At 38.1% G+C, this 27,229-nt stretch overlaps 2 protein-coding genes across 4 annotated transcripts; one reads left to right on the top strand and one right to left on the bottom strand.

The window, feature by feature from the left end:
- Nucleotides 1–1,541: 1,541 nt before the first annotated feature.
- On the top strand, nucleotides 1,542–12,758 carry trim109 (tripartite motif containing 109). The gene is made up of 6 exons (XM_082150185.1): nucleotides 1,542–2,278; nucleotides 4,984–5,079; nucleotides 5,193–5,426; nucleotides 6,652–6,743; nucleotides 6,830–6,945; nucleotides 7,166–12,758. Exons 1-6 carry the CDS (start codon nucleotides 1,820–1,822, stop codon nucleotides 7,669–7,671), a joined length of 1,503 nt encoding a protein of 500 aa, XP_082006311.1. The 5' UTR covers nucleotides 1,542–1,819; the 3' UTR covers nucleotides 7,672–12,758.
- On the bottom strand, nucleotides 10,413–27,229 carry rusc1 (RUN and SH3 domain containing 1). 3 transcript variants are annotated; one of them, XM_082150181.1, is made up of 12 exons: nucleotides 27,085–27,229; nucleotides 22,797–25,953; nucleotides 19,470–20,471; nucleotides 18,237–18,356; nucleotides 18,071–18,147; nucleotides 17,860–17,877; nucleotides 17,433–17,607; nucleotides 16,012–16,117; nucleotides 15,844–15,890; nucleotides 14,313–15,072; nucleotides 14,057–14,221; nucleotides 10,413–12,887 (listed from the first exon to the last, which is right to left on the bottom strand). In XM_082150181.1, the coding sequence occupies exons 2-12, from the start codon at nucleotides 25,858–25,860 to the stop codon at nucleotides 12,722–12,724; spliced, it is 5,700 nt and encodes a 1,899-aa protein (XP_082006307.1). In that variant the 5' UTR covers nucleotides 25,861–25,953; nucleotides 27,085–27,229; the 3' UTR covers nucleotides 10,413–12,721. The 3 variants fall into 3 exon arrangements, with proteins under 3 accessions (XP_082006307.1, XP_082006308.1, XP_082006309.1); XM_082150182.1 differs by lacking the exon at nucleotides 17,860–17,877; XM_082150183.1 differs by lacking the exon at nucleotides 19,470–20,471 and having other exon boundaries at nucleotides 27,085–27,226.

Raw genomic sequence — 27,229 nt, 5'->3', positions numbered from 1 at the left:
TAAACAGATTGTCAAAAGGAACCATCAAAATAAAGTGTTACCAATTAGGCTACAGTAATGAATTACTTAGTAAATAATTACACCCAACACAGCATTCACCTTGGTGGGGGTATGAGTAAAAAGTTGTGACAGTAAGATACATGTTGTAGCTCAGACTTTAGCAATTAAATATACATTAATTCCAATTGTAATCAATACATATTCATCATTGTATCAGCTGTATTACTATAGGCCTACTATAAGCCTTAGCCTATATTAAAACCTATAGGAATACCAGTGAATCTCGGCCATTTCCATACTGCATATCATTATGAGCTAACCATGTGATGCAGCCGTGAAAGACCTGTGCTGCTCATAACTGAACCTCTGCTAAAGCACACATATTAGCCTATTCATCGAATCATTTTTGACATTGTCACCGTTGGTTGAAATAACAAGGAGTGAAGCAAAACAAAAACCAAACAAAACCCAGATTATCCCTTACAGATATCTGATGGCAGCTGTTTTTACAACTGCTCATTCTTTCACGGTCTTTAGCTGATGTAAGCGCCTGGACTACCAGCTGATAGGGTTGAGATCAATTTGTTGGTGGTCAAGCGAAGTATAGAAAGTTGGACCTGGACCAGGAACAGTAATGCGCATAATATATCTTATCATAATACAATTTCTGTTCATTTTATTTTACTGTTTTATTATTATTATTATTTTATTTATTTTTTATAATTGGCCTTAGCCCTGGATCATTTATAAACTCTGACTTTGATTCTGTTGTTTATTTGTTTGTTTGTTTGTTTGTTTGTTTGTTAATTGACTGATATTTATTCTAAGCTTCATATTAAATGACACATTTTAGGGACAGTAAAGACATTTATAATATTACAAAAAGATTACTATTTCAAATAAATTCCATCAAAGAATCCTGAAAAAAATGTGTCATGGTTTCCACAAAAATATTAAGCACTGTTTTCAAAATTGATAATAATAATAAGAAATGTTTCTTGAGCAGCAAATCAGCATATTAGAATGATTTATGATGGATCATGTGACTGTGACAAGAGTTATGATGCTGAAAATTCAGCTCTGCCATCACAGGAATAAATTACATTTAAAATATATTCAAATAGAAAACAATTAGTTTACATTTTAATAATAGTTCATAATATTGCTGTTTTACTGTATGTTTGATCAAATAAATGCAGCCTTGGTGAGCAGAAGAGACTGACCTCAACATTTTGACCAGTAGCTTAGTTAATTTACAAGAATATAAATGCTATGAGACTCATATCAGCAAATGAAAAAATAATACAGCCTACAGTTTACTCTGTTGACTATTATAGTAGCTAAGACTCTAATTATAGAGATGGCAACAGTATGGTTGTCCCAGCTTGTATTATCTGCACATGTGATCATCCAACCACCTGTTGTGTCCCTCCATATGAGAGGGAAGGTCAAATCTGACTTTGGTAATATGAGCTAACCATTTGTTTTGTCCTAAACGAACAAGTAGGCTTCTCTTGATATGAATCAGTCAGACTGTAATTTAAATGTGTTTGAGGTGACACGATTTATTGGGGGAAGTTCATCTGTGTGGGGAGTCGAATATGGCTCCCTTTATTTAGAACACTAGGACAAGTCAAGTATGGGCAGAGGAAGAGCTCCCAAACACTCCTGCCCTGGTGGACATGTGTGTTGTCATTTGTCTCTGCAGCTGTTGGGACAACACCTCACATCTAAACCCCCTGTGCCAGCGAGTATTTGGGACATTTAGGGGACACAAGCAGGGTCTTGTCAGCCAACACATTTCAAACAAGTAGTTGTAATGGACTCTCGGCTGTCTAAGCAGATCCAGTGCTCCGTGTGTTTGGGGGACTTTACGGATCCCGTGAGCCTTCTGTGCGACCACACGTTCTGCCGACAGTGTATCAGCAATCATTCCCAAAGCAGCCGCTTGAGACTGTGTCCGGAATGCAGGAGACCCTATACTATGTGGGACCTCCGGTCCAACCGCGTCCTGCGGAATATGGTGAATGCCGTGAGGGAGCACTTGAGCGAGCAACAGGCGCTCAGGGACATGAACGGAGCCGCTTCGGGAGCAGATGGTGGGACTGCAGTGAGAGTGTTTGAAGAACCGGAGAAGCTGGTGTGTTCAGATCATCAGGAGAGACTCAGGCTGTTCTGTGAGACGGACCAGAAACTGGTGTGTCTGATCTGCAGGGACGGTGAGAAACACCAGGGCCACAAGTTCAAACCCGTGGAGGAAGCAGCGGAGCCCAGAAAGGTCAGTGAGTTAGGACTGAAAAGACATAAACTGTAGATATTACGTTCATTAAGTTTGTGTTTGATGCTACTTGCAGGTCATATCCAGGTCAGAAATCTGAAGTTTTTTGGTTTATATTTTGCATGTATCTAATCCCACATTGAAGACTGACTGAAGAGATGTGATCATTTAATAAGTTACTGTACATAACTATTTGTCTAAAAAAAATAGTTATGTTGGGCAGTTATTGCAGCAAGTTTGTTCTGGGTCTCGGAGATCCTAGGGTCATTTACTGTTTCTCAATATAATAAAATACTTGATTGAAGTATGAAGTTGGTCCTTCATGACTTTTCACAATCTTAAAGGGATAGTTCACCCAAACCTGTGAGACTTTCGTTCATCTTCGGAACACAAATTAAGATCTTTTTGATGAAATCTGAGAGCTTTTTGACAGCTAAGAAACTACCACTTTGACACTTCAAAAAGTTCATAAAGAGATCATAAAATTAATCCATATGAATTGAGCGGTTTTGTCCAAATTTTCTGAAGAGACACGATCGCTATATATAATGAACAGATAGAATTTAGGCTTTTAGTCACATATTAACATTCATCATTTCACACATCAGTTATGATAAATGGAAGCTCAAGCATGTTCGCTTGATGTGAGAGAACCAATGAGGTTTCAGAGTGGGTTTTTTTTAATGTAATTTTTTTATTCATTTTAGATGAAGTCTAAGATAATCACAAAACCATGATTCATTTTCATGAGAGGTGGTGAACAGGCTTACAAAAGCGAGAGCTTACAAAAGTGAACAAAAAACAGCTTTGCCCTTTGTTTACATAGCAACAAATTAAAACTTATTATTAGAACTGTTAATAGAAAACACAACTAAATAATAAGACACACTTACAAGTTGTGATCCACAAACAACAGATTGTCCCTATGGGAATTGCTCCATTCCAGGAGCTTTTTCTCTTATGTTCTGGAAGCTGTTCTCTGTAAAATGTGCAGTGCTCAGATAAACGTTGGGGTTATACATTTTCAGGAACAGTGTTTAAAATCAATTTTAACCACTCTAAGTTCGTCAGCCTTAGCTAAGAAGGTCAGTTTTGGAAACGGAGTGGACAAAACAACGTCTTTTCAACATAGCTACTACAACACTGTCTTCTCTAATGCAGTAAACCAGGCCTCATCCCCTTTTTTGTGTATTCTGTGTGCGGAGATTATTTAAATGAGTAACATTAGTTCATGGAAAGTGGATTCTGTTAAATAAAATATCTCCCTTTGGACTTTGTAACCTTGCAGATGCTTTTTCCATGCTCAAATAGCAACATTGCACACTAACTAAAGTTGAAAAAGTGGAAAAGCATAATAGGACCCCTTTAAGGTTGGAATAGCCTACATTACACAACTTTTGCGCAGGTTTTGGCCCCCATTTGCAATCTGTATGAGTCACTATATAGTACCAAAAATCAGTAACCAGTGTACAGATTAGAGTTGACCAATTTCACAAAAAATCATGAAGTGTTTGATGGACACAGATTTGTTTAGCTTCAGACTGAGATTCCATCCGACCAATCAGAGGATATCAAAACGTATTTGATATTTTGAGGCCATTTTAGAAAACTAAAACTGTTGTGTTTGGAACGACTTGAAAGTATGAGTGATCCTCACTCGTTCAGTGTGATGATGCCCAGTTTTTCTCTGTAACCATTTCCAAAGTTGGCAGTGTATTAAAATCTGTTCAGAAGTCTGTCCAGTCAAGTATTGTATTCCAGCCTTAATTAGAAGAACGGGCCTTAATCATCAAAAACTTAGCTTGATAACTTTCTCCACGTACTTAATACATTTTACTTTAATTGTTTCAGAGATTTTAAGTATGGAACATTAAATAATGACTTTTATTATTTTATTATTATTTACTTTTTTCATTTAATTTAAATAAATAGAACCAAAATTATTATTATTATTATTATATTATTTATATTTGTATATTTGTTTACTTTGGTAAAAAAAAAAAAAAAGGGATAAAGCTTCAATAATGTTTTAGGGTTTAGTTTGTCAGGAACTAAAACACAATAAATGATTAGTTATTTATTAGGCCTAGTAGAAAATATAAGAAATTATTATTCTCTTTATATGAAAGAATTTAAGGGGAAAGTAAGAGGTTAATTTCAAATATTCAGTCATTATTTTTACATTGTCATCATTGGGGTCTCTAGGATCTCAAGCTTAAAAACAAGTCTCATCTCAACAGAACAGAACATGAGGGTTAAACCTATTAAACCAATTTTCACCCCACTTTGTATTGTTAGTATTGTATTGTACTGTTTTGTATTGCCACTTTGTTATTGTGGGTGGTATATGTAAATTAACAATGTTTACTCTTTCTCTGTATAACCTGGACCAAGAAATTCACATTTATTCATCAGCAAAAGTCCGCCAGATAACGCAAAACACGTCATTCGGTGGATTTTCGACAGCTGCAGGGCTTTCGTGAAAACAGCAGTTTCTTTCAGTATTATTTTCAGTTCCTAATACACTGTGTTTGTTGTCATCCAGTTGGAAATGTTGACTAAAAACACTGAGGTTTTACAGATTTTTTGTCGCGGTATTCTCTCCATACGTATATATTCTTTGCAATTTTTAGCCAAAGGAAATCTTTTTGAGTGAAACGGTTTAAAGGTAATGCCTGAAATATGAAATATCTTGTGTGTTGTAGAATTTATTGTTAGAGCCTCTGAGTTTCCTGTCAAAGGAGAATGAAGACCTGCAGACTCTTATCAAGAAACAGACGAATGAGATCTCTAAAACTGAGGTGAAAAATACACTTTACACAAAAGAGTGAAACAACCTATCAACATCCCTCTAAAGACTCCATAAAGGATCACAGCAGGGTTCATTACTATCCGTGATTCTTTTTTTTCTCAGGAAAGGTCTCGGCAGCTCTCTACTCAGATCTCTGCACAGTTTGAGGAGATGCACCAGTTCCTGAGGAAAAAGGAGGAGCAAGTGAAGAAAATGTTGTTGAAAGAAGAGAAGGAAATGATTGAAAAGATGAAAAGAAATAGTGCAGAAATAGAAGAGAAGCTGAACGATGGAAGAGAGAAGGAAGGGATTCTACACTCAGTCTTTGAGTCCGATCAGCCAGACGGGTTTCTGCAGGTTCAAACATACAGCACAATTTGTCCAGTTAGCTATGTCCAACATACTTGCAGTAGGCTACAATAAGGATTAAAAGGGAAAAATATGTTATAATTTTTAATGTTATTCAATATTGATGAAGAAATATAATTTGTCTAAATATTAATTCAATTTTATACAGTTTGCTTTGATTAAAAATCACACAAATATGAGTTTTAATCAGATGTTTTACCCTGAATACAGTCCTTTCACTTAATAATAATCTGCTGATTTAATCACTATAAACAAAACTGACAATCATAAACATGATCCTAAATTATATAAATATTATAATATAGAAATTAGGTAACACAATTTCCGCTATACATCTTACATGTAGTTACCAGTACTATTGTAATAACAGTAAATTATAAGCAATAAACCCTAAAACAAACCCATACCATAATTATATAGTAGGTACATCTTTGTAATGCATCCACTGAGAGGCAAGTTTAACGAACCAATGTGCAGTTTTAACCAAACAAACAAATACAAAGACTTGACATGGCATGGCTAAACTTGACTAAGAAACAAGGAAGAAGAAACTGATGTCAAGCGCATATGCAGATTGATATCTAAAAAATTTGATATCTTAATTAAAATAAAATAAAACGCGGATAAAATAACTAGCTTGGTTTGATTTCGCCGTCAGTTCATACTGCTGTTAACACTTTCTCTGAGAAGCGGATGCGATGAGACCTGTTTGTTCATGTCACATTTAAGATAAAGCCTATATAGAACATTTGGAATAGTTAGAAAAATAGTATATATCATTTAATCTTTCCTGTTGCATGCAATGACCTCAACACTGTCAGAAATAATGTGCAAAAATTGTACCATCAGGGGTACAACAGCTTGTCACTTGGTCAGTACCTTTAACAGGACAACTTTTTACCTTCAACCTAAAAGGTGGATATTAGTGATTTAGAGATATATGTATGTACCCTTAAGGAACTACTATGAATTGTTTAAGTGTGAATCAAGTATAAAGATGGCCCAGTGAAATACTGTTGTACCCCTAAAGGTATTTTTGCATATTTTTCTGAGAGTGAGGAATTAGGTTTAAGAATGTGATTTTTGGGAGGTAAGAAAGGACTAGCTAAGCACATAATTATTGCATATATTATACATAACATAACACTGGGTTATTCATAGCTGCAGTTTTCATGATGATAACCATTTACTTTGTCTGGTTCTTCTCCTGTAGTGGTGGACTGAGAAAGGGCTGGATTTTGTTGAAGAGATGAAAGAGAAAGAAAGCTGCAGTGAAAATAATGACAGTGCTTCTCAAACAACCAAGTATGACAATATACTGTAATGATTGAGGTAAACATGACCAATTCTGAATATATCCCATCAGTTACAATTCATCTCCTGCATTGTAGGTTCAAATCAACCGTGAAAAGCGTAAATTTCACACCTAATTCTTTGTTCCTCGGCCTTCATGAGACTCATTTGCAGTTTATTGTGTGGAAGGAAATGCTGGGCTCTATCAAACCAGGTGAGGACATCAGTTATCTATATGTAGACAACACTATATTCAAATACATGTAAAAGTATATTAAAGATACTGCACACTAAATGGTGAACATAAGAAACTTCTTTCAAAAACATTTGGAGAAAAAAAAAAATCATAATTATTTCAAAAATATTTGACCAGTGTTTTTTGACCAGTAAACTAAGCTGAATTTTTCTTTCAAATTTGTGTTCGTCTTTCTTAGTCCCTGATCGTAATGTCATACATGACTGTCATGACCCATACCTGAGGGTCTCCTCCGATGGGCGCAGCGTCATCCGCACATCCAAAAAGGGGATTTTTTTGCGTCACAAAGACTATAGGCCTCTGGCCAGGACCCACAAGACCTTCCAGTCAGGGCAGCACTACTGGGAGGTGGACGTAGGAGCGAAGATAGACTGGAGCGTGGGCTTTGATGGTGGCTGTATAAGCAACTTGAACAAGGACATTGGGCTTCACCTTAAGCATGACCAAGGCTACTGCATCAAAGAGTACGAGACAGTGACAGAGATAGATCTGACTGTGAAACCACACAGGATAGGGCTGTACCTGGACTGCGACAGATGTCAGGTGTGCTTCTATAATGCCGATGACATGACTCTACTGCACATCTCCACATACCCTTCCTCCATCCCTTACTCGCTCAGCCTCTCTCCTGGAGCTTATCTGGCAGGGAAGAACGCTGATCCCCTGACAGTGTCCTGGAACTGATCCGTCCCGGAAACAATTAGACACTTTATAAAAAAAAAACACAGGAGATTTCGTTCTTTATTTTAGACAACAAGGGTAATATATGGAAGCTTATCTGGCATATCTGCCACATAAGAAGAAAAAAAATCATGCTTTGAGAAATAATAATTATGACATAAATTGTCAAAATGATCAGATACTGTAGTAATTATGAGAAAAGTCAAAATTATGACAAGACAATTATAAGATTAAAAAGTCAATGATTTTTATAATGCCGACTTTTTATGTCAACTTTTATCTCACAATTATGACTTTTTTTTGGTAACTTTTTTGTCTTATGTGGCAGAAATTGACTAGCCTGGTAATACCACACTCTGCTACTTCACTTTGCTTCGTATACAGAGTCTGGAATAGCATAATAGAGAAGTGTTTTCTCTCTCGCGGGGGGGCCCTTGTCTGAAGTTTAAAATCATTGGTTACCCGTAAGCCAATCACATAACGTTTGGTTATGGCGTATGTTATGCGCATGCTCAGCCGCATCTAACTTCCACTGTAAACGCATGTATGATGCAAAAACTAAACCATCGAGCGAAATACCGGAGTGAACATGGCTGTGAATGACTTTTGCAGATTATGTGAAGTAAATCTACGCATCCACGGTACAATCAGCGTCTACGTCACGGCTCTCAGCCCGCCCTCTGTTCATTGATTGGCCCGGCTGTTTTCAGGCCGGTGGAAAACTGAAAGATAGGCTGCTATCTCAGGCCCTGTCCCAAATGGAACCCTAAAGCACTTACGGTCTTCCTCTGAGTCCGCACTTTCGTGACGTAATGCCGCTTTGACTATCGGGAAGAAGTCTGCTGCGGAGTCCGCATCAGCGCGGGCTCAGCAAAAGTGCGCATCAAGGGCGCAAATCGACCTCATGGGGGCGCTCGCGTGCACCCTTCTGAGATCTAAAAATGACAAATGGGACACACTGCGGTCTCACGGACTTAACGAACACGCGCACGCGGCAGCCATTGTTAAGGCCAATTTATACTTCTGCGTCGAGTGTACGCCGTAGTGTACGTCGTAGGCTACGCACGTAGGCGACGCCGTCGTGAGCATTTATACTTCTGCGAATGTCTGTGTTGCTCTGCAGTTACACCGCCGAAACGCTAGTTGGCGCGGGTGGGTTTTAATGTTCCACTGTGTTTACATTCCTCGCGTCTATTTTGAGTTTAGATTTCTACGAGCAATGGCGACTGAAGGAGTCATACAGATGGCTGTATTTCCGCACTTCAAGCAATCTCTCGGTCACTTGGTCTATTTCCATGGCTCTTCACTGATCTTCGGAATTAAAAAATTTAAAAATGGCGGGCGGGCGGTGCAGAGTGCAGAAGATCATTCCGGAAATGCGTAGGAGGAAACGCGATGCTATCCAGCCGACCAATTACAGATCTTGCGGTCCGCGTCGCCGCGACGCATAGTTACATTTTTGAGGAGGTGCGCGTCAGGGTACGGCGAAGGGTACGACGTATGGTACACGTCAATGTGTATGCTACGCCGTACCTTCTACGCGCACCCGACGCAGAAGTATAAATTGGCCTTAAGTCCACAAGACCGAAAGTGCACATGAAGTGTGCCATTTGGGACAGGGCCTCAGACTGACTACAGGAGCGAAATGAAATTAGCGGAAGTAGGAAATCTGACGTAGTCAGGCTAGAAATTGACTTCTATAGGGAATAGTTTAGATGCAGCTACCATAGAGTCACTTTCATTCTTTCGACATGGTTAATTACAGTAAAAACAATATAGAGTATACAATTATAGAAAATACATCATATATATATAGTGTATGGACTTGGTTTGTTTGATATTAGAAGTATGGTTATACTGGTTTAACTTCTGCATGGAAGGAAAAAGCAAAAGCATTTTTTGAACAATACCAGCAACACTTGTGAAGTTGTCAAAATAATCAGAAAGTGGAGCTGAAAAAATAATACTGTTTATTTCATGAACGGGTTTTGGCGCACAGGCCTTCATCAGGGCTAAAATATGCGCAAGATGCACAAAGACTCATTTAAATACAAACAAAGACAAAATTCAAATGTACAAACAACCAATAAGAAAGTCAAATGTATGGCAACAACCAATCATAACATATGAGATAAGAGATCACAAGTGATCTTTGATCAGTTATGTTATCCTGCCTTGTCCTCCCCTTTGTCATGTGATTCCCTTGTCTTCTTGTGATCATGTCATGTGCTTCCTTGTTTAATGTGTTCTCATTGGTTCATTGTTTAATCCTGTTCACAGGTGTGTCTTGTCAAGTCATTAGTCTGTGTATTTATTGACCTCATCTATCCAGTCTTTTGTCTTTTATTCCAAGTTTTTTTTTATTCTGTATCTGTTCACGTTGGGTGTTAATAAATACTGCACTTGGGTTTTATCAAGCGCACCTTCAGTGGACTATCTGTCACGCTAGAGCCTCATCAATAGGGCATGCATGCGCTGAACAGTAAGTTACTGTTAGTAACAGTAAACTAATCCTGGAACAGAGCCTGCACCTGAGAGAGAGTAGGTTGCTATGACTACTTACCCTGAAAGTTACCTCAGTTTTTGGAACTGAAAGTTGAGGTTATCCGTTTACTTACCTTAAACATACCTGGGTATGTCACATAACCTGCTTTCTGGAATACCCCCCTGTAGCATTGCAGCAACAACACCAAACACTGTGCATTCGTGGCCACAGCACTCATACTCTTCAGCACCACACACTCTTGTTTCTTTTCATATTTTATTGGGTATATTTACAAACACCAACATGCATAGAGCTGATTCACAGGGAATTACAGAACTCAAGAGTTGGTACAGAACATATTATGTTTTAAGTGTGCTACCAGCGATGGGCAATACCACACAGAGCTACGCAACTCATCACCACACAAAAGTACACACACAAGTGATAGAAAGAGAGATAGACAAGAGAAACAGATGAATAGCAGATAAATTGGTATAATTAACCACAAACAATCAGTACACTATATTTATAATGCAACATAGCCGTTTCTTTCTCCAAAACATACTAATGTAATTCAAATCTCACAATTATAAATGCAGTTATAATGAAAATAACAGCTACAAGAAAAAATTATATAATAATGATAATAATAATAAAAAATCATGCATCATTGCAGTTTGCCCTGTGAGGTAAGACTATGATACTAAATATGATTTTCTACCGAACCCCTGCTTAACTCTCAAACCATACATTTTATTCTATTTTTCTTCATTTTTAAAAAAGACATTAAAGATCAAGCCAATTACAAAGTTAACTTCACAAGGAGTTCTGTCTCAGATTTTTTCTAATATACCGCCAAAACTATATCCTAAAAACAGTACCAATTCTCCCTGACAAAATCATAGATACTTGAATCCCAGACATTAAGTTTCAATTGTAAGCTTTCATACGCTACACATACAGTAATGTGAATGCTCAGTTCTTTCAGTGCTCAGTTGATACTGTAGCTGGCTGCTTTTCTACATTTGGATGGAATCGTCCTGAAGGTAAATCATCATGTGGTGTAATGGACAAAGCTGTGTTCCATGCGGACTGGCACGTTACCGGGACAAGATTCATTTTTCATTTTATCGAATATGTTTTTGATTAGCAGCTCAGCTGAAAGCAGTGCCAAGCCAGAGTTGTGACACAAATGTATACTACACATGAGCATTCAATTGTGGGAAACACAGAGGGCCATTTAATGAACAAGAATTAGCAAGCTCTAATTTAAAATCACCTTTCCCACTACAGCCACTAAAATCCTGGCAATACCTTTAGCATGAAGCATTTTTGAGTGAATGTGTCCGTGCTCACAAATAAGTTGTATAGATGATTATTACCTTACATTTGCTACACACATTCATACACATTCATGCAGGTTTAGTATGTAAACCCCTGATTCAACGCATTATACTGATGCAGAATATCCATTCAAAAGTAAATCATCAATGCGGTCAATCATATATGGGTTTCCCCAGCAACAAGCCTCATAAACAGTACAGTACAGAGTATGCATAGTCACTATCAAGCTCATGGTGATGTAGATCTTACCACATAAGCCATCACACTGTAAGAAATATAAAAGAATCATCTACACACACCACACTAATATATTCGACTGTTACCATTGAGAGTTACAATAATAACAATAAGACAATAATAATGTTGGTCAAAAATTTTCAAAAAAAGTTTTTCCTTTTTTCTGGTGAGATGATAAAATGAGGGAATCTTCAGGCAACACAAAGTTCATCTATTAATTGTTCGTGTACAAATTAGGAGAACAAATTATGACTATTTTGAGGAAAAAATAATTTTTTATTGTCAAGCAATTCGTTTATAGACCGACTAGTCAGTAAATCCTTAGCTTTTTAATGAAATAAAAACATTAATTGTATAATAAATTAAAGAGTTAACTTCAGTAAATCTTTGATTTATGCACTAATGCAGCACCCAAATAACCAAAACTTATGCCTTTGCAATAATGAAGTTGTGGGCATCTTTATAAAACATTGCTGGGCTGATGATATGACAAGAAAGGGTTTGGATAAAAAAAGCCACATATGCATATTGGTTGTTTATTGGACTTAAAATTACGATGAAGTGCTGTTTTACGAATATACGTTTTTTGATAACTTTGCGCTGAGCTGTTTAATAAGGTAAGCTTGTGGGCAAGTCATTTGTTATGGCAGAACACCTAATAATAAATACAATATGATGGTTTTATTTTTTGTTAAACTTGATACTTATTCATTACCCCTTTCTATTTCCAGTTTATCTGTCCATCTATCTTTGTAAAATCTAAATATATATATCGATAATTTATACAGTAATTTATAATGATTTTTTCCCCCTATATATCACAGAAAATATTCCAGACATCACAAACCAGGCAAGAGGGTCCGAGATAAACAGATAAACACTTAACACGGCTACTAATAACTACGTCTATTATATGGTCTCTTTTTCCTTGTATGCTATCCCCTGATATTTTCTCCACACAAACATACGGTCAGAATTAAAGATAAGTCACATGATAAGTGAAGCATAACCAATGGGAACAAGGCCCTCTTTGTGACCTTGACGACATCGAATCCAGTCGTGGTCCACACCTCCCAACAGAACAAGCTCCTCCCCCTTCTTGAAGCTCAGCTCGGCTCCAGTGCCTGTGTGGTCACACAGAGTTCTGACCCCCCTGATCAACCAGAACACAAGACTCAGAACACTGACAGTAATAGCAGCCGTTAAATAAAATAAAATGATAACAACAAAACCTCTATCTATAAATTCAAATCTCAGCTTAAAACCTATTTGTTATTGCAATATTATCAGTCATAGTGTGTATTTGCTTCATGTACTGCTCACTGTGTTTGTATGCTTACATCTTTCTATGCTGTTGCACAATTTGATATAACTGCTAAACGCATCCGCATTGGCTCTTGTTCTGGACTGGGTCCATATGACTGTGCATAAGATTGACTGTATGATTGTCATGTTATTGTTCTTTATTGTGAAGCATCCTTGAGCTCGGGAAAGGTGCTATATGAATTAAACATATTATTATTATGTATCATTATTATTATTAAAATGATTAAAGACAGGTTTGTTATTTGACTTAAAGCTGAAATACTATATAATGTGTAGATGAGTGAAATACATTTACTAAAATGACTAACTGAAATGAAACTAAACCCCCCCCCCCAAAAAAACAACTGAAATAATAAATGAAAACTATTTAGAAATATAAAAAAAATGAATAAAAATGACAAAGTACATAACAAAAAACTTAACTATACTAACTATTTAATTAAACTTAAATCTGAAAATGTAAAAATAAAAGCTTATTCAAAATATTTAAAAAACTACATTAGTATATGAATAATATAAAAAAAACACTGAGTAAAATGTTCAAAGACAAAATAGATTGTGCTTTATGGGTCTATGAGATATCAAAATTGTCCATGATAAATCAAACTTAATGACTCTACAAATGTAGTGTAAAGTAATAACACATTTTCCTTTCACCTTAAATACGTGCACACATCTTATTATTAAGTTATATATTTTTAAGGAAAAGCTGTTGTTTTGCAAATATAATGAAACATAATTTTGTAAGTATTGAATTTTTTGGAAAATTCTAAATTATTTTTTAATTATTTCTGAATTCATTAAATACTTAGTTAATTAATTTATAGAACAAAATGAAAACAAAAATAGGAAAAATTATGCCATTGAACTTAAATACCAAAGACGCTACAAAAACACACTTCAAAAAAGCCCTAAAAAGGTTTGAACATTATTCTCATGAAATGCATAAATGTAAATCTCCTAAGAAGAATGTGAATAATCCAATAAGAACTTTACCTCAGGGGCTTTGGCTGATCTCTGGTTTCATTAATCTTTTCATTTTCATCTTCTTCCTTATCTTTGTTTCTCTGGAGCTCTTTCTTCTCAGGCGGAGAAACCTGGCCAAGATTCACTATGCGAGAGAAGACGGATCCGCCAGGGGAGAGCCACTGAGATGGACGTCTATAAACAGAATACAAAGATCCGAAGCATGAATAAACCTGACACATCTATAACACAACCTAAACTGACATTTAAAAAAACATCATCAAACCTGCTTGTTGGTGGGTTGTTGGGGCTCTTAGAAGCTCCAAAGAGCCGTCCCATACGCCAGGGAACAGCTGCTCCACTATCCCACAAGGAAAGATCCTCTCTTGGTTGCTGCCTGTTTTCAACTGGACTTTTTGGATTCAGTGAGAAGCCTGCTTTGAAGTCATCTGGTGAGTTAGGACCTTTAACGTCCTCTGTGTTAGTGGCCAAACCAAAGTTCTGCCCTAAACGTTCCCCCAAACGCATTACTGCCCCCCAGCCTTGCTGAAGAGCCTGGCCTGCCTGCTGGGAAAGGCTTCCGACATTAAGAGGTGCGGAGATCTCATTCCCGTTAAACCATGATAATGGCGGATTGGCTTCCTCCTTGGTGCTGCTTGATGACAGCGAAATTGGATTGCGATAGGCTGACACATCAAGAACCTGACTTGTGAGACCTGAATTAGGGTTGGTGTCTAAACCCAAAATGCCAAGGTCTTGCTCTAACATGCTTCCAAGATTATGGCCATTTCCTTGGAAAATCCCCTTGGGTGACAAGTGGAAGCTGAAGTCTTCATTTGGCGGGCTATATATGTCAGAAGCGTGACTGGCTGGGGTAAGAGTTGGGGAGGAGGGGTCAAGGTGGTGATGCTGAAACAGCAGGTCGAGGTTAAAGGTCAGAAGAGAGAGAGGCTGCAGTAGGAGGAGAAGCTCCTCAAAAAGAGGCTGGCAAGAAGTGAGTGACAGACGCATGAAGGAAGTGGGGCGATAATATGTTTCCAACACATCTGTGGGACAGTAAAAAAGTTATTACAGTTATTATTATTTAAAAAGTTAATAAAAAATATTATTACATCTCGTCACTGGTTAAATTAAGATCTTTAATGATACTACAGTGACCTTTCATACATCCCTTAAAAAAGTCTTAAAACCTGGAAATGACTTAGTATTTTTCAACTTCCAGTTGCACTGTCAATGGGTTTTTGGTTAAAGTAACTATTCTAACTCAAACTTTACAACTTCTAGATTTTAAAGGAAGTTCGAAAGAGTCGTCGGAAGTGGTGGTGACGGTGAAGTCATGTGACTGTGGTGTAGTTTGTTTATAGCATAACTTTAGCTTTTTACTTCTGGCTATTGTATTTAGGCCTCAAAAATCACAAAATTTTATTTATAAAGATTATCTTGATGAACAAAACAAGTAAGAATAATGACTTTTTGTTTTTCCTGTGGTAATCCAAACGCCAGTTAAAAAATCTTATTGGCTTTTTGTTGAGGGTACCAGGGTGATGCTCACTTCCTTGATGGGCTACAAAAACAAGCCATTACTGCAGAATTCTATGAAAGCCGTTTTTAGCTAAGTTTTTAGCTAATATTGTTGTTAGTAAATTTTGATCAATGTGAAATGATTTTAAGAAAATAAAAATGTAATGTTTGTATTATTACACTCCATCATTGGCATCACAACCCCAGAGCTGATCAAGTTATTGTTCCAAAAACTAGCTTAAGATGGATTTTCCATCACGGACCACTAGAGAACAACAGTAAATATGAATGCTTACCACTGCAGGACTGTAGATGCGAAAGCCAGTAATCCAGAAGCTTGACACTACATGACCGATTAGAAGAGAATAAGAATAAAACAGTGGAGAAAAACAAGAAGAAAGAGACACATTAGTCATTTTGCCAATGAAATCATCTTAAATGGACGGAGGAAAGTTCTGCCTTACTTGAGAAGGCCAAACAGGAAGGCGTTGAACCTGTGTCTGCTCTGCTTAAGCTGGGGAAGTCCCGCTACTTTAGTCTGGAGGTTGTGCAAAGCCTGTGTGCTTGGGCCTAAAGGAGTACCATAAATGAAGAGAAAAGATTTTTTAAAGAAACATTTAAAGGTGCAGTATGTCATATTGACAGCTAGTGGTTGAAATGAGTACTGCAGTTTAAATTCTAAATATTGGAGAGTTGTTTGCCCCGCCCCCTCCTCCTCAGACTAGCTCACACGGGTTGCCAGATTGAGGACACGCAACAGGAACGAGCGCAATTTACAATGGAAAGCGACAAGGTAATTTATCTGCATTTTAATATGCCTCTGGTCATAGAGCTTTTTAGATGAATGGCAAGGCTTTTTAGGTCAGATAGAATCTGTTATCTCTTTGAAATACTATCAGATGCTCTCAGGGTAAATGTAGAACCAAACCCAGTGCTTATTATATTAAAATGTTGTTACTGTACTGGAAAAAGGCCTCCACCTATTAAATTGTGGCTTGAGGAATTGATGTCTACTCTACACCTGGAACGAACAAGATACCTTTGGAAAGGCAATATTGGACTTTTTCATAAAATTTGGGACCCTTTCATTCGTTAATTCAATAGGGAATGTTATTCATTAATGCAATATACCGTAAGTTAATTTAAGTGTTGTGAATTAATATCACTTGATTATATTCAACAATTATATATTTTTTGTGGGTTTTTTTGTAATTGTATATAAGAAAATCACTCCTGGATTTTAAGGTATTTGATGACTGATTACAAATTTAATTGACAAAAATAATCTGTAATCTCTGACCAATTTCATTTGCTGGATTCCATGGCTGCAATACGCAGTGTTTTCCGCCAACTGGCAACCCGGGATGTCGAAATACTATTGGGTAAATTGGCAGTGGGCGGGATTACACGAACCAAAACAAAAACATACATTCCGACATAGAACGCTAATTTTGAAGTAGAATAATTGGCTGTAGAATTGTTTTTTCGGAGAAACAAGAATATGAACTTAGCATGTTTCCTAGTAGTTGTATGCTTTACTACAGTCAAAAACATTGCATACAGCACCTTTAAGTTAAGTTAATTATTTTAAAATGCTAGGAAAGGCAACAGAATAAATATGTACAATGCTGTATGGTTTATTTAAAATCATGCTAAAGCTGCAAAAAATATGACAATGAAAATGAGCAGCAAAAATAAAAAAACATTGAGGGAGAAAACAGGAATATTTAAAGATTGGAAGTATGACAGAGATGCATGAGTCAATACTGCAGGGATTCACAGTGCCAGAAAAGAAGAGAATGAAACAAGTTTGAGGATGAAGGAGAGAGAAAGAGAGGTAGAATATAAAAATGTGATATTTAATCCAGGTCCAGATGTCTTATACCTGGTTTGGTGGAGGCCTGAACCAATCCCCAGGGTGAATTTGGCCTTCTGCCTGCAATGAGGTCACTCTGGTGGGGCTTGAGTCCATCACAGAGAAGGCTGCGCAGGGCTGGACAAAGGCACTGCAGTACCAGACGACCCAGAGAGGGATTTACACTGCTGTCTCCAGAAAGAGTCTGTCAAAAGGGGTCAAGAAAAGGGCAATGGAGGATAGACAGATAAAAGAAAGGGAGACAGACAGAAAAACAAAAATAAAAATGTGCAAAGCAATGGAAAAAAGAGATATGGGATATAAAGTATTTAAAATGAATAAAAAAGGGTAGAGTGGACAGAGGGAGCAAGAAATAGGAAAAAGAGGTGAAAAGGTGCATGAGGTTAGTGTGCAAATAAGTAATTTGCAAAGCTCGTGTTTATGGACTTTGATGTACCTTATTTACTGAGTAAAACTGGAGAAAGAAAAAGGAAGAGATAAGCCAAGTGCATGGAAGTGGCATGGAGAGAAGGAAAAAAAAACAGGTAGGGATTTACTAATTTTAGTTCAAAATTTGTATGTTTGTTTTTTCTGTGGGAATTTTTCTATTAAACTAAAGTGGGGTTAATAATGCCAAGTTTGAAAACGAAAGTTAGCACAAAACTGACCTTCTGTACAACAGTTCTGGATGAACTGAATTGAGCCAAAATGGCCTCCACTGCCACACTGACTGAATTGACAAGAGCTGTGTGACAAAAACATATAAATTTACTATTTTCTTTACAAAAAAAGAAAGAACTTTTTGTAATCATGAGATATACTATACTATATTACTTTTCTTTTCTTGCAGGCATGCAGAAGACAGCCCTTCAGCACTCAGTGAGGTCCTCACATCATCTCCCATCCAGGCCGCTTTCTTCTGCTCAGAGCCGGCAAATGAGAAGCTGCGAACCGCTATTAGGAGGGAAAGACAGCAGGGTGGAGTTAGAAACTCGATTAACGAAAGATAATGTATTACAGTTGATCCTGATTCATCCAGTGCAGTACATGACAGCAGTTCGCGAGGAATGTGTATAGATCCGATACAAATATTCATGAATAAATTATGAAAGATATTTATTCATTCAAGACATATTTGGATCTGATTTGACATATTTGGGTTTGTCACATGCATTACCATAAGGTTAGTGAAAAACAAAACATGCTGAGCAGCATAAAAAAAGAAACACCAATTATAAATGTAAAAAATTACACATATATATATATTATATATATATACACTATAAACACAAAAAGCAAAGGTTAAATGAAAGCAAGAAGTATATTTATACATAAAAAAAATATTACAGCTACATTATGTAACTTTTTTGTTGGAAAATAACTAAATTTAAATAATGGGTGAGAACATCGTAAATCCATCTTCCAAACAATGTTTTTGCCTTGGCCTATAATAATTTATATTTTAGAGTCGGGACAGATTTTAACGGAAAATGCATACGCCTTCGCCCAGCATTAATTCTGTGCATGTTTACGTCATATTCATATAATGGAAGGTGCATAAACAGTTTTTAATCTCTAAACCAATTACTACTTTGGTCTATTTGTCTTTTAGCCAATACTAGCGGAGTTAATAGATAACTATAATAGTTTACACTGTTTCAGTCTGATGGCCTCAAGTCATCAGATTTATCCATGCAAAGTACCACTCACGCAATTATCAAAACAATGTTCCTCCACAAGTAACTTGTTGTATGATTCATCCGCTGGAGGGTCAAAAGTTACATACTGTAGTGTAGCTTTAGTTAACAGAATTTTAAAAAAAAGAAAAAGAAAAAAGGAACACGAACATGAAATAAGCCATATATTATCACTTTAGGAAAGAGGTTGTGATGTCATCATGCAACGGACAACCACATATTTCACACTGTCACAGACACTGACAGTGCTACAATATCCACAGGATTATGAATGAGACACACAGACAAACAGACATAGTGCTTTACAATCAAAGAAAGTGGGAAAGAAGTGGAAGAAAGTGAGAGAAATGAGAATGGTCTGATTTCTTACTCGAAGTGAGCGGTGGTGGACTCTGAGAGTGAAGTATGGGAACCGATGGCTCCCGCAGAGGGGCTTGAACAGGGGGAGTGTACAGATAAGGGTAGTAAAGGGGTGCAGCAAGGGCAGGAAGGGTGTGACTACGAGGAAACAGGGGTGAGCAGAGACGGGCAACATCTGTGCCTGGAACTGGAGGCCCGGACCTGTGGGGAGGTGAGATCGCTCCTACGGGGGACAGCCGTGGTGGGGCGCCTTTATGCAAGGGGCAGTTTTTGGGGTGGTAAAGATAGTAGGCAGGGAAAGATACAAGCTGCTGTTTGTTCATTAGTGCATTTTCATTGCTGTCATAAAACGGGTTGATAGGTGGTTTTGAGTTATCAATGTTGTCTGAGTTCAAATCAAACAGCGAGTTGTCATCTTTATAACTGTTTTTGTTCGCATAGCTCCTATTTTTGAGGTTTCGCATAGTAATGTAAGTCTGCATGTCAATGTTTTTGTATGGTGTTATGTCACCCTCAGTGAGTGTGTTCATGTTAGTTGGTGGTTCAGGGTCAGTGAACAGCTTCAGGGTATTTCTTGTGTATTTGGCATCACTGTAGAGTGAATCATCATTTCTGATTGAATCTACTTCATTGTTATACTCAGGACAGAAGTTGGTTTTTGTGCTGTCAGGATCATGCCCACAGATGTATAAAGAATCTAGAAAGCTGTCAGCATGATTACAGCGGTGGTACAGAGAATTCATGTTACCACTGAGATCATTGTCTTGTTTACAGAACAAAAATGCATTGTTTTCTGGCCCAGCACAGTACAGGGAGTCAGTATAGTCGTTTTTGCTGCAGTCAAAAGTGGAATTTATGCATAATGGGTTTGAGATGTTTATGGAACCCTCACAGTGGGCCACGGCATGATTCCTGTTAGTGTCAGTGTGGTCAAATTGGGAGGCTTGTGACAGGGGAGCAGCGTGCAGGTAATAAGGTGAGGTCAAGGAAAGGGACAGGGGAGGTGAGGACACTTCAACGGGAGCATTATGGGAACAGGAGTGAAGAATTATGAAAGTATAACAAGAGAAGATTCAGAATCGAAAGGATGGGCAGAATGGTAAAACAGCAAACAGTAAAGAAAGAGGAAGAAAAAGAGAGAATGGAAAAATGTTAGTGTCATTTTGAAGAAGAGAGAATGCACTTGATGAAACATGATAGAGAACTCCTTCAAACATTCAATATGCTAAAAAGAGTATTTTCTGTGTTATAATAACCATACAAACATTAGAACACAACACAACACAACACAACACAACACAACATGACACAGTGTATGGGGAAAGTATGTATATTATTATTCACTGTACAAAGATGAGAACATTTATATCATACTAATACATTTAATGTGGATAGCACATTTTATGAAATGCAACTCAGTGTTTCACATAACATTAAAGGAATAGTTCACTTAAAAATTAAAATATTGAAAGATGAAAGTATTTTTTTTTCCTACTATGGAAGTCAATGGTGTTCATCAACTGTCTGTTTACCGACATTCTTCATAATATTTTCCTTTGTGCTCAGCAGAAGAAAGAAATTCATTCAGGTTTGAAACAACTAGAGGGTGAGTAAATGATGACAGATTTTCATTTTTAAGTGAACTATTCCTGTAAATTAAAATAGAAAAAAAGAGAAAGACTAACTATTTTAGCCTAAATAAACAAGGCACAAGACAAAATTGCATTAATTGAAAACAAAGTAAACTGTTCAACAATTTCCCAAAAGAATGTATAAAAATAAAAAGTACTTAATCCATGAAAATTAATTGAATACACAAATTCCTTCTTATAACTGCACAGAGTACAGAGTGCCACACCCTTATATCTTTTCTTTGTCTTTTTTAGCCACTTAAACGTCCTACAATCTTCTATGGCAGTATATGGTGTGCAAAGCCTATCAGCACTATATCTGATCCCTCAACATTCGACCGGGTGCAGAAAAGCATGCACTCTCTGTCTAGGAACTGCACATGGATCACATTACACCTGCAATGGCAACTTTGACTTAGAAGGCAAGCTACAAGACATGCGTTTCAGGATATGCTCTTTCATATGCACAATATTGACAATTACTTTCTGACTCTTATCAGTAGATTGCATGTTTCATTTCAATGGATTATGGTGACTAAGTGTTGTAAAACTGAACCATCCAACTGAACTAAATTTTTAATCATACAATACATACAGTATATAGAGAGTATTATGATTTACTCACATGAAAACCATTTTATTTTACCTTAATATGTGCTGATCTCTCTCTCTCTAAAATGAAGTCAGTTTGACTCAGTATTTCCTGTTTCCCTGTTGCTGTATTGTGATTGGTGTAAAGGTGAGTCACGCCTTTCCTACACTTAAAGGCATATGGTCATTTTCTTGTGCTAACTGATAAAGTCAAAATACGAGTGATGATGAGTGTAATGATTCAATAAACAGAAATTTAGTAACACAAAATGATAACAGACACACAACTTGAAGAACCTATGAAAAAGATGAATATCACAAATATTGCCAAAGCATAGATTAGCAGAGTTGCATGATAAACTTGTAAACAAAAATGAGGGCTCCTCCAAATGTACTTGCTACTCAATTTACAGGCACATTAGAGGCCATTAATATCTGTTGTCAGTGAAGTAACCTGATCCAAGCAATTTGCCTTTTCCATTGGGCAGATAAAAAGTGCAGAAAGGAGCACAGCAAAAAGGTAATTGCAAATTGCAAATAATAAGAAGCGAGAATAACAAGCATAGGAGTATCAAAATAATAAAAGGAGACAGCGAGGCATGTCAGAAAGATGACAAAGTTGAGGACAGAAGCAGAAAGGTTTGGGATGTTCATCACAGGAGACAATATTTGTGATGGTAATAAATAGGCTATATCATTTTAAGAGAAAATGCCAATTAATTTGACTTAGAAATTCATAGAAACTATTGACTGAAAAATAGAAAGGTTGACTGAGGAAATTATGACAGAATGTGTGGCATGGCAAGGGAAGAGAGGATGACAGAAAAAGGGAATTAGCCTGCTGAGAGGATGAATAATTAAAAGGCTTTGTGACATCATGAAAAAACAACAGAGCATTAAGCTTGCTGCATTCTGAGATTCCCTCCAGTCTTGCTCTGCTGATTCATCTACCCATCTGCCTGTGTGACTCTCATCTTGGCTCATCACTTTCCATGTCATCAGAGCATTGTTCTTTTACTTTCTCTTTAATATTCCACTGAATTTGCAGTTTAATGATGTTGATGAAGACAAAACAGGTCAGAGCAAACAAATATATTTATTAAATGCAACTTTACCTGTTGTCCTGGATTCCAAAGTCCACGCTCCATCTGCCATTCCCCTAACTTCCACTTCATCCTCGTCTTCCATCATTTTGGTGTGAACAGCTTTATCTCTTTCATCACAAATAGTCCTAAGGCTGCCTTCGCTTACTGAACAGCCAATTTGTTGGGACACTTTGGGTTGTGCTGGGCAAACATTTTGTATATTCAGGCGGCACATTTCCCTAAAGAGGGACAATGAGGCCGGAGTGGGTGGCGGCTGAAGAAAAGAGGCTTGTGCTTGGGAAGTATATTCCCAGCCATCCCCATCAATTTTCTCTCTTCTCCATTTGAGGTTGTACAGGAAATCAGGGTCTGGCGTGACGACAGTTGGATCGGGTTCTGGTTGAATAGCGGCTGGATTGGAGCCCTGTTTGCTTCTGTTGCGTAATTCTTTAAATGTTGTGACTTTTAAGCCTGAAGTTAAGCCTTTTTGCAATGTGCCATCATTGGACAATTTTTGCATCTCAAGTGGTGGCGATTCTGTTTCTGGGGTGAAGGCTATCAGCCAATCAAATCTATCCGGGCGAGATGCATTGGCAGGTAGAGTGCATGGCTTAAGAGGGGGAAGTTCAGGAGGATTGGAGACAATTGGTGGACAAGGGGGCAATGGTCGTGGAGGTGGAGGAGGAGGGGTGTCTGAAATCATAGAAGTATAATCAAAACTCCCAAAGCTAACATTCGGGATGTTTGTATTGCTAAGATCAGTGCTGTAATATGAGTTGGGAGATAGGCTAACATTGGATCCACAACTGCAGCTATGATTACAGTTTCCACCATTTCTCTTACGTCGTTTTGCCATTTCTGTGAAGGATGTTGTCCTGATTGCTTCTTTCTGTTCATCTTTAGAAATGCCCTTTTCACTGAGAGTATCTAATTCCTTTACACCTGTAGACCTGTCTTTCTCAAATCTGGTTCCTTCTCTCAATATGGAGTGCAACCCCTTATCTACACCATCTTCCTTGTGTGTTCTGTTAACACTGATTTCTCCAAATTGAGAGACATCAGACATTGGCGGTTGCTCATTCTCCAGGACTACATCTACACAGACACCCAACTCGGGACTAAGTTTAAGCAATTCAGCTTGGGTGAGGCCTGCTAGTGCAAGCAACTTTCTGATTTCCACATCCAGAGCATGAAAGGATGGAGGGGGCAGGAGTGATGGTGGAGGTGGAATAGCTGGAGGCGAGGACACTGCAGGTGGAGGTGGCAATGGAGGAGGTCTGGACGTTGGTGGTGGAAGGGACAGAGGAGTCTTTTCTCTTTCAAGCTGAGCAAGCCTTTGAGCCTCTAGACGGGCTTTACGACGTCTTCTAGGAGGAGGAATGGGTGGTGTGGGGGAGACGAGAGTAGGTCGGTCTGTATTTAGGGAGAAGTAGGGCACAGGCTGTGATGGAGGAGGAGGAAGGGCAGGAGGTTTCAAGGCTGGGGCTGAGGATGACAGCGCAGGCAAGGTAGGAACAGGGACCCTTGAAGAGAAAGGAGTAGTGTCGTTTGTGGATGAGACTGAGAAGGCATGTCCACTGATGTTCTCATAAGTGTGCGTTTCTGGGTGAGCACTCACATGCCTTGTTGGAGGCTTTGGGGGCCGGGGAGGAGGATCCAATGGCGATGAAGCAGATGAATCAGAGGCAGGGGTTTCATCAAGGTCAGAAGGAGCTGTCAGATCTACCCCTGCATCAGAAAATTCCTGGGAGTCGCTTGATTTGTTGCTTTTATACAAATTCCATGCAATGTCAATGTTGCCCATTTCATCCAAAACCCCAGTGATATCCTCATTGTCAAAGTCTAACCCTTCCTCCTGAAGTTTCACAAGATATGCCAACTTAACCTCTTTGTTGACCCTCTGAAGCTTCTGTTGGTGATCCAATCTATCTCTGACAATCAGCTCACCACCCAATTCCCAATGTGCCAGCCTAACAATGCGGTAGAACAGATCCATTTTTCCCAACTCTTCTATGGAGTCTAAAAAATGGAGGAGATCCACTTTGATACATTTTTCGTCTTCTGATTTCTTGCTCTCTGTGTAGTCAGAGGAAGGAGAGCAAGGGGCTGAGGGATAGCCTTCATCAGAAGAGCAAGGCGATCTTGCAGGGTTGAGATCTAATGGTAAGACATTGGAGTGAAAGGTAGGGCAATTAGAGACTGGTGAGCGAGAAGATGGACAGCTTTCAGCGGCCTCTTGGTCCTGTGATGACAATGAAAATGTATCAGGGCAGTCACACTCCAGATCTGAGCAGCTGCTAATGGATGTGGAAGAAGATGAGGTAGAAGATGTGAGGGAGAAGTCTAGCATGGATTCTGGGCAGTTGCAACAAGAAGGGACAAGAGTATCATCATCTTCATCATCTTCATCAACATCATCATCTTCGTCATCTTCACCATCACAATTGCCGTTGCCATTGACATCAATATTGCCATTTACATTTACACTGCAGTCATCATTTTTGAGGTCACCACCCTCTTTTTCATCCAAATTGTCATTTTCCTTCTCTATTTCCTTCACTGGGATGGCATCAGGTTGCTTTACTTCAGGCTCACACTCGTCTTCTTTGATGTCTTGTTTTGGAACAGCCAATTCCTTCTGAGGAGGTGGCGGCGGTAGCTTCATTTGTTGCCTGATGTTTACAGTGTTATTGTTGTTATGGTTGTGATTAAAAAGGCTGTTGCTATCCTGAGGTGAATGACCATCACAACACAGACAAGGTAGACTGGGCTCATTGCAGTTTGGATCCACAGCTGGGGCCAGGTTTGATACAGTGTGTCCACTTTTTGGTTTTGAGATTGCTGGAATTGCGCGAGCACCATTCTTCTGTGGCCGCACCAATTTGGACTGAACCACTGGGGCTCGTGCACCTTGACCGGGGCCTTTTAACTTGGAAGACTCAGGTGGTCCCCGAGTGCCACGCCGAGGGGATGAAGATGCTGTGTTCATGTTTTTGTCATCCCTCTTAGCCCCTTGGCTTGGTTTTGCCTCTGTGCGCCTATTGTCAAACCTGCGGGAACGTGGGGGCACAGAGGGACGAGAGGAGGGGTGCATGGTGGTATAGTTTTTATGTGCCTGATTATTATTTTGATGTTTGTCTAAGGAGTTTGTAAATATATGGGGTCACATCATGGACTTAGTTAGTACCTGAAATATCAAAAAGACAGATTCTGTTTAGAAACACAAAAGCAAAAATTAAAAATGTTATATAAAGTATTTATCTGTTGTTCCTGGAATAATATGACAATATTGAAACTGAACCAGTTTCTCAGAACATCAAAATATACACTATTATGTTTGACTGAAACACAAGTACCTACTGTACACCACCCTAACCTACTGTACACCACCTTTTTTTCTGTACACCACCTTTTCTTTTTTTAAATTGCTGGCATTCTTAGAACTAATATTACATGTTCTGTTTTACAAATAATATATAATTGTAATAATATTGACATAATAGGCCTATGTAATACTTGTCTGTGTGTGTGTGTGTGTGTGTGTGTGTGTGTGAGTGTGTGTGTGTGTGTGTGTGTGTGTGTGTTTGGATCAGTATTTTGTGTACTGTAGGCCTATTATATCAATATAGCTTTATTTCAGAGTCTTTTATTGCATTCTCCCAATCCATGGCCTCAGAACAAATTTGTTTTCATTCTCGCAATGCTTACTTTGTTTGGAGAATAATAATATAAACATATGCTCAACAGAACAGAGCGTGCTGTCGCAAACTGTAGCCTTAACATAACCAGAAATATCTTTATTCCACTATACAATATCTATATGATTTTTCTCTGCGGGAGCCATGTGATGCAGAAAATCATTGCAATAACTAACGCTGTTTTCGCTCTTAAAAATACCGTGGGCAATGCACTGCTCGCGCCCAATGTCCTTGGATACAGAGGATGTAAATCTAGGCCTAGTGAGCGCTTTAGTAGGCTAAATAAACTCATGATCGACATAAATACATGAACATCCCGTTCTCTTTTTAATGTTGGTGGCTAATATATAAAATATTTAAAGAGCGTTTTAAAATAATATTTAACAGGATGTAATGATACGAGTTGTGTTGACACCTCCGTAGACTTTAATGCTACTGTATCAATACGTTAGACTAACATTTCACATTAATAACGTATCGGGTTATGATATAGCTTCTAAGTATTTCCATACAAGCAAAAATAAAATAAAAAGATCAGCAAAGAATCAAAAAATTCGTCAATAAAACAAAATGCATCAAATCTAGCGTATAATGTAATACAAAAAAACACACGAATTTACCCAATTCCCAGAAGGATATAAAGGATGCGTTCTTCTTGATCTCGATCTCTATTCCACCGCACAAGCCATGACTCTGAAATTATTATATGCCGTAATTCTCTTTCCTCCAGTCTATCGCTCCGTCATCTAACCCTCCCCTCCTCTC

The sequence above is a fragment of the Leuciscus leuciscus genome, assembly GCF_965113295.1.
Source record: "Leuciscus leuciscus genome assembly, chromosome: 20".
NCBI classification, from domain to species: domain Eukaryota; kingdom Metazoa; phylum Chordata; class Actinopteri; order Cypriniformes; family Leuciscidae; genus Leuciscus; species Leuciscus leuciscus.
The sequence above is the reverse complement of the archived record's forward strand: the minus strand, read 5'-3'. Positions and strand labels throughout refer to the sequence as shown.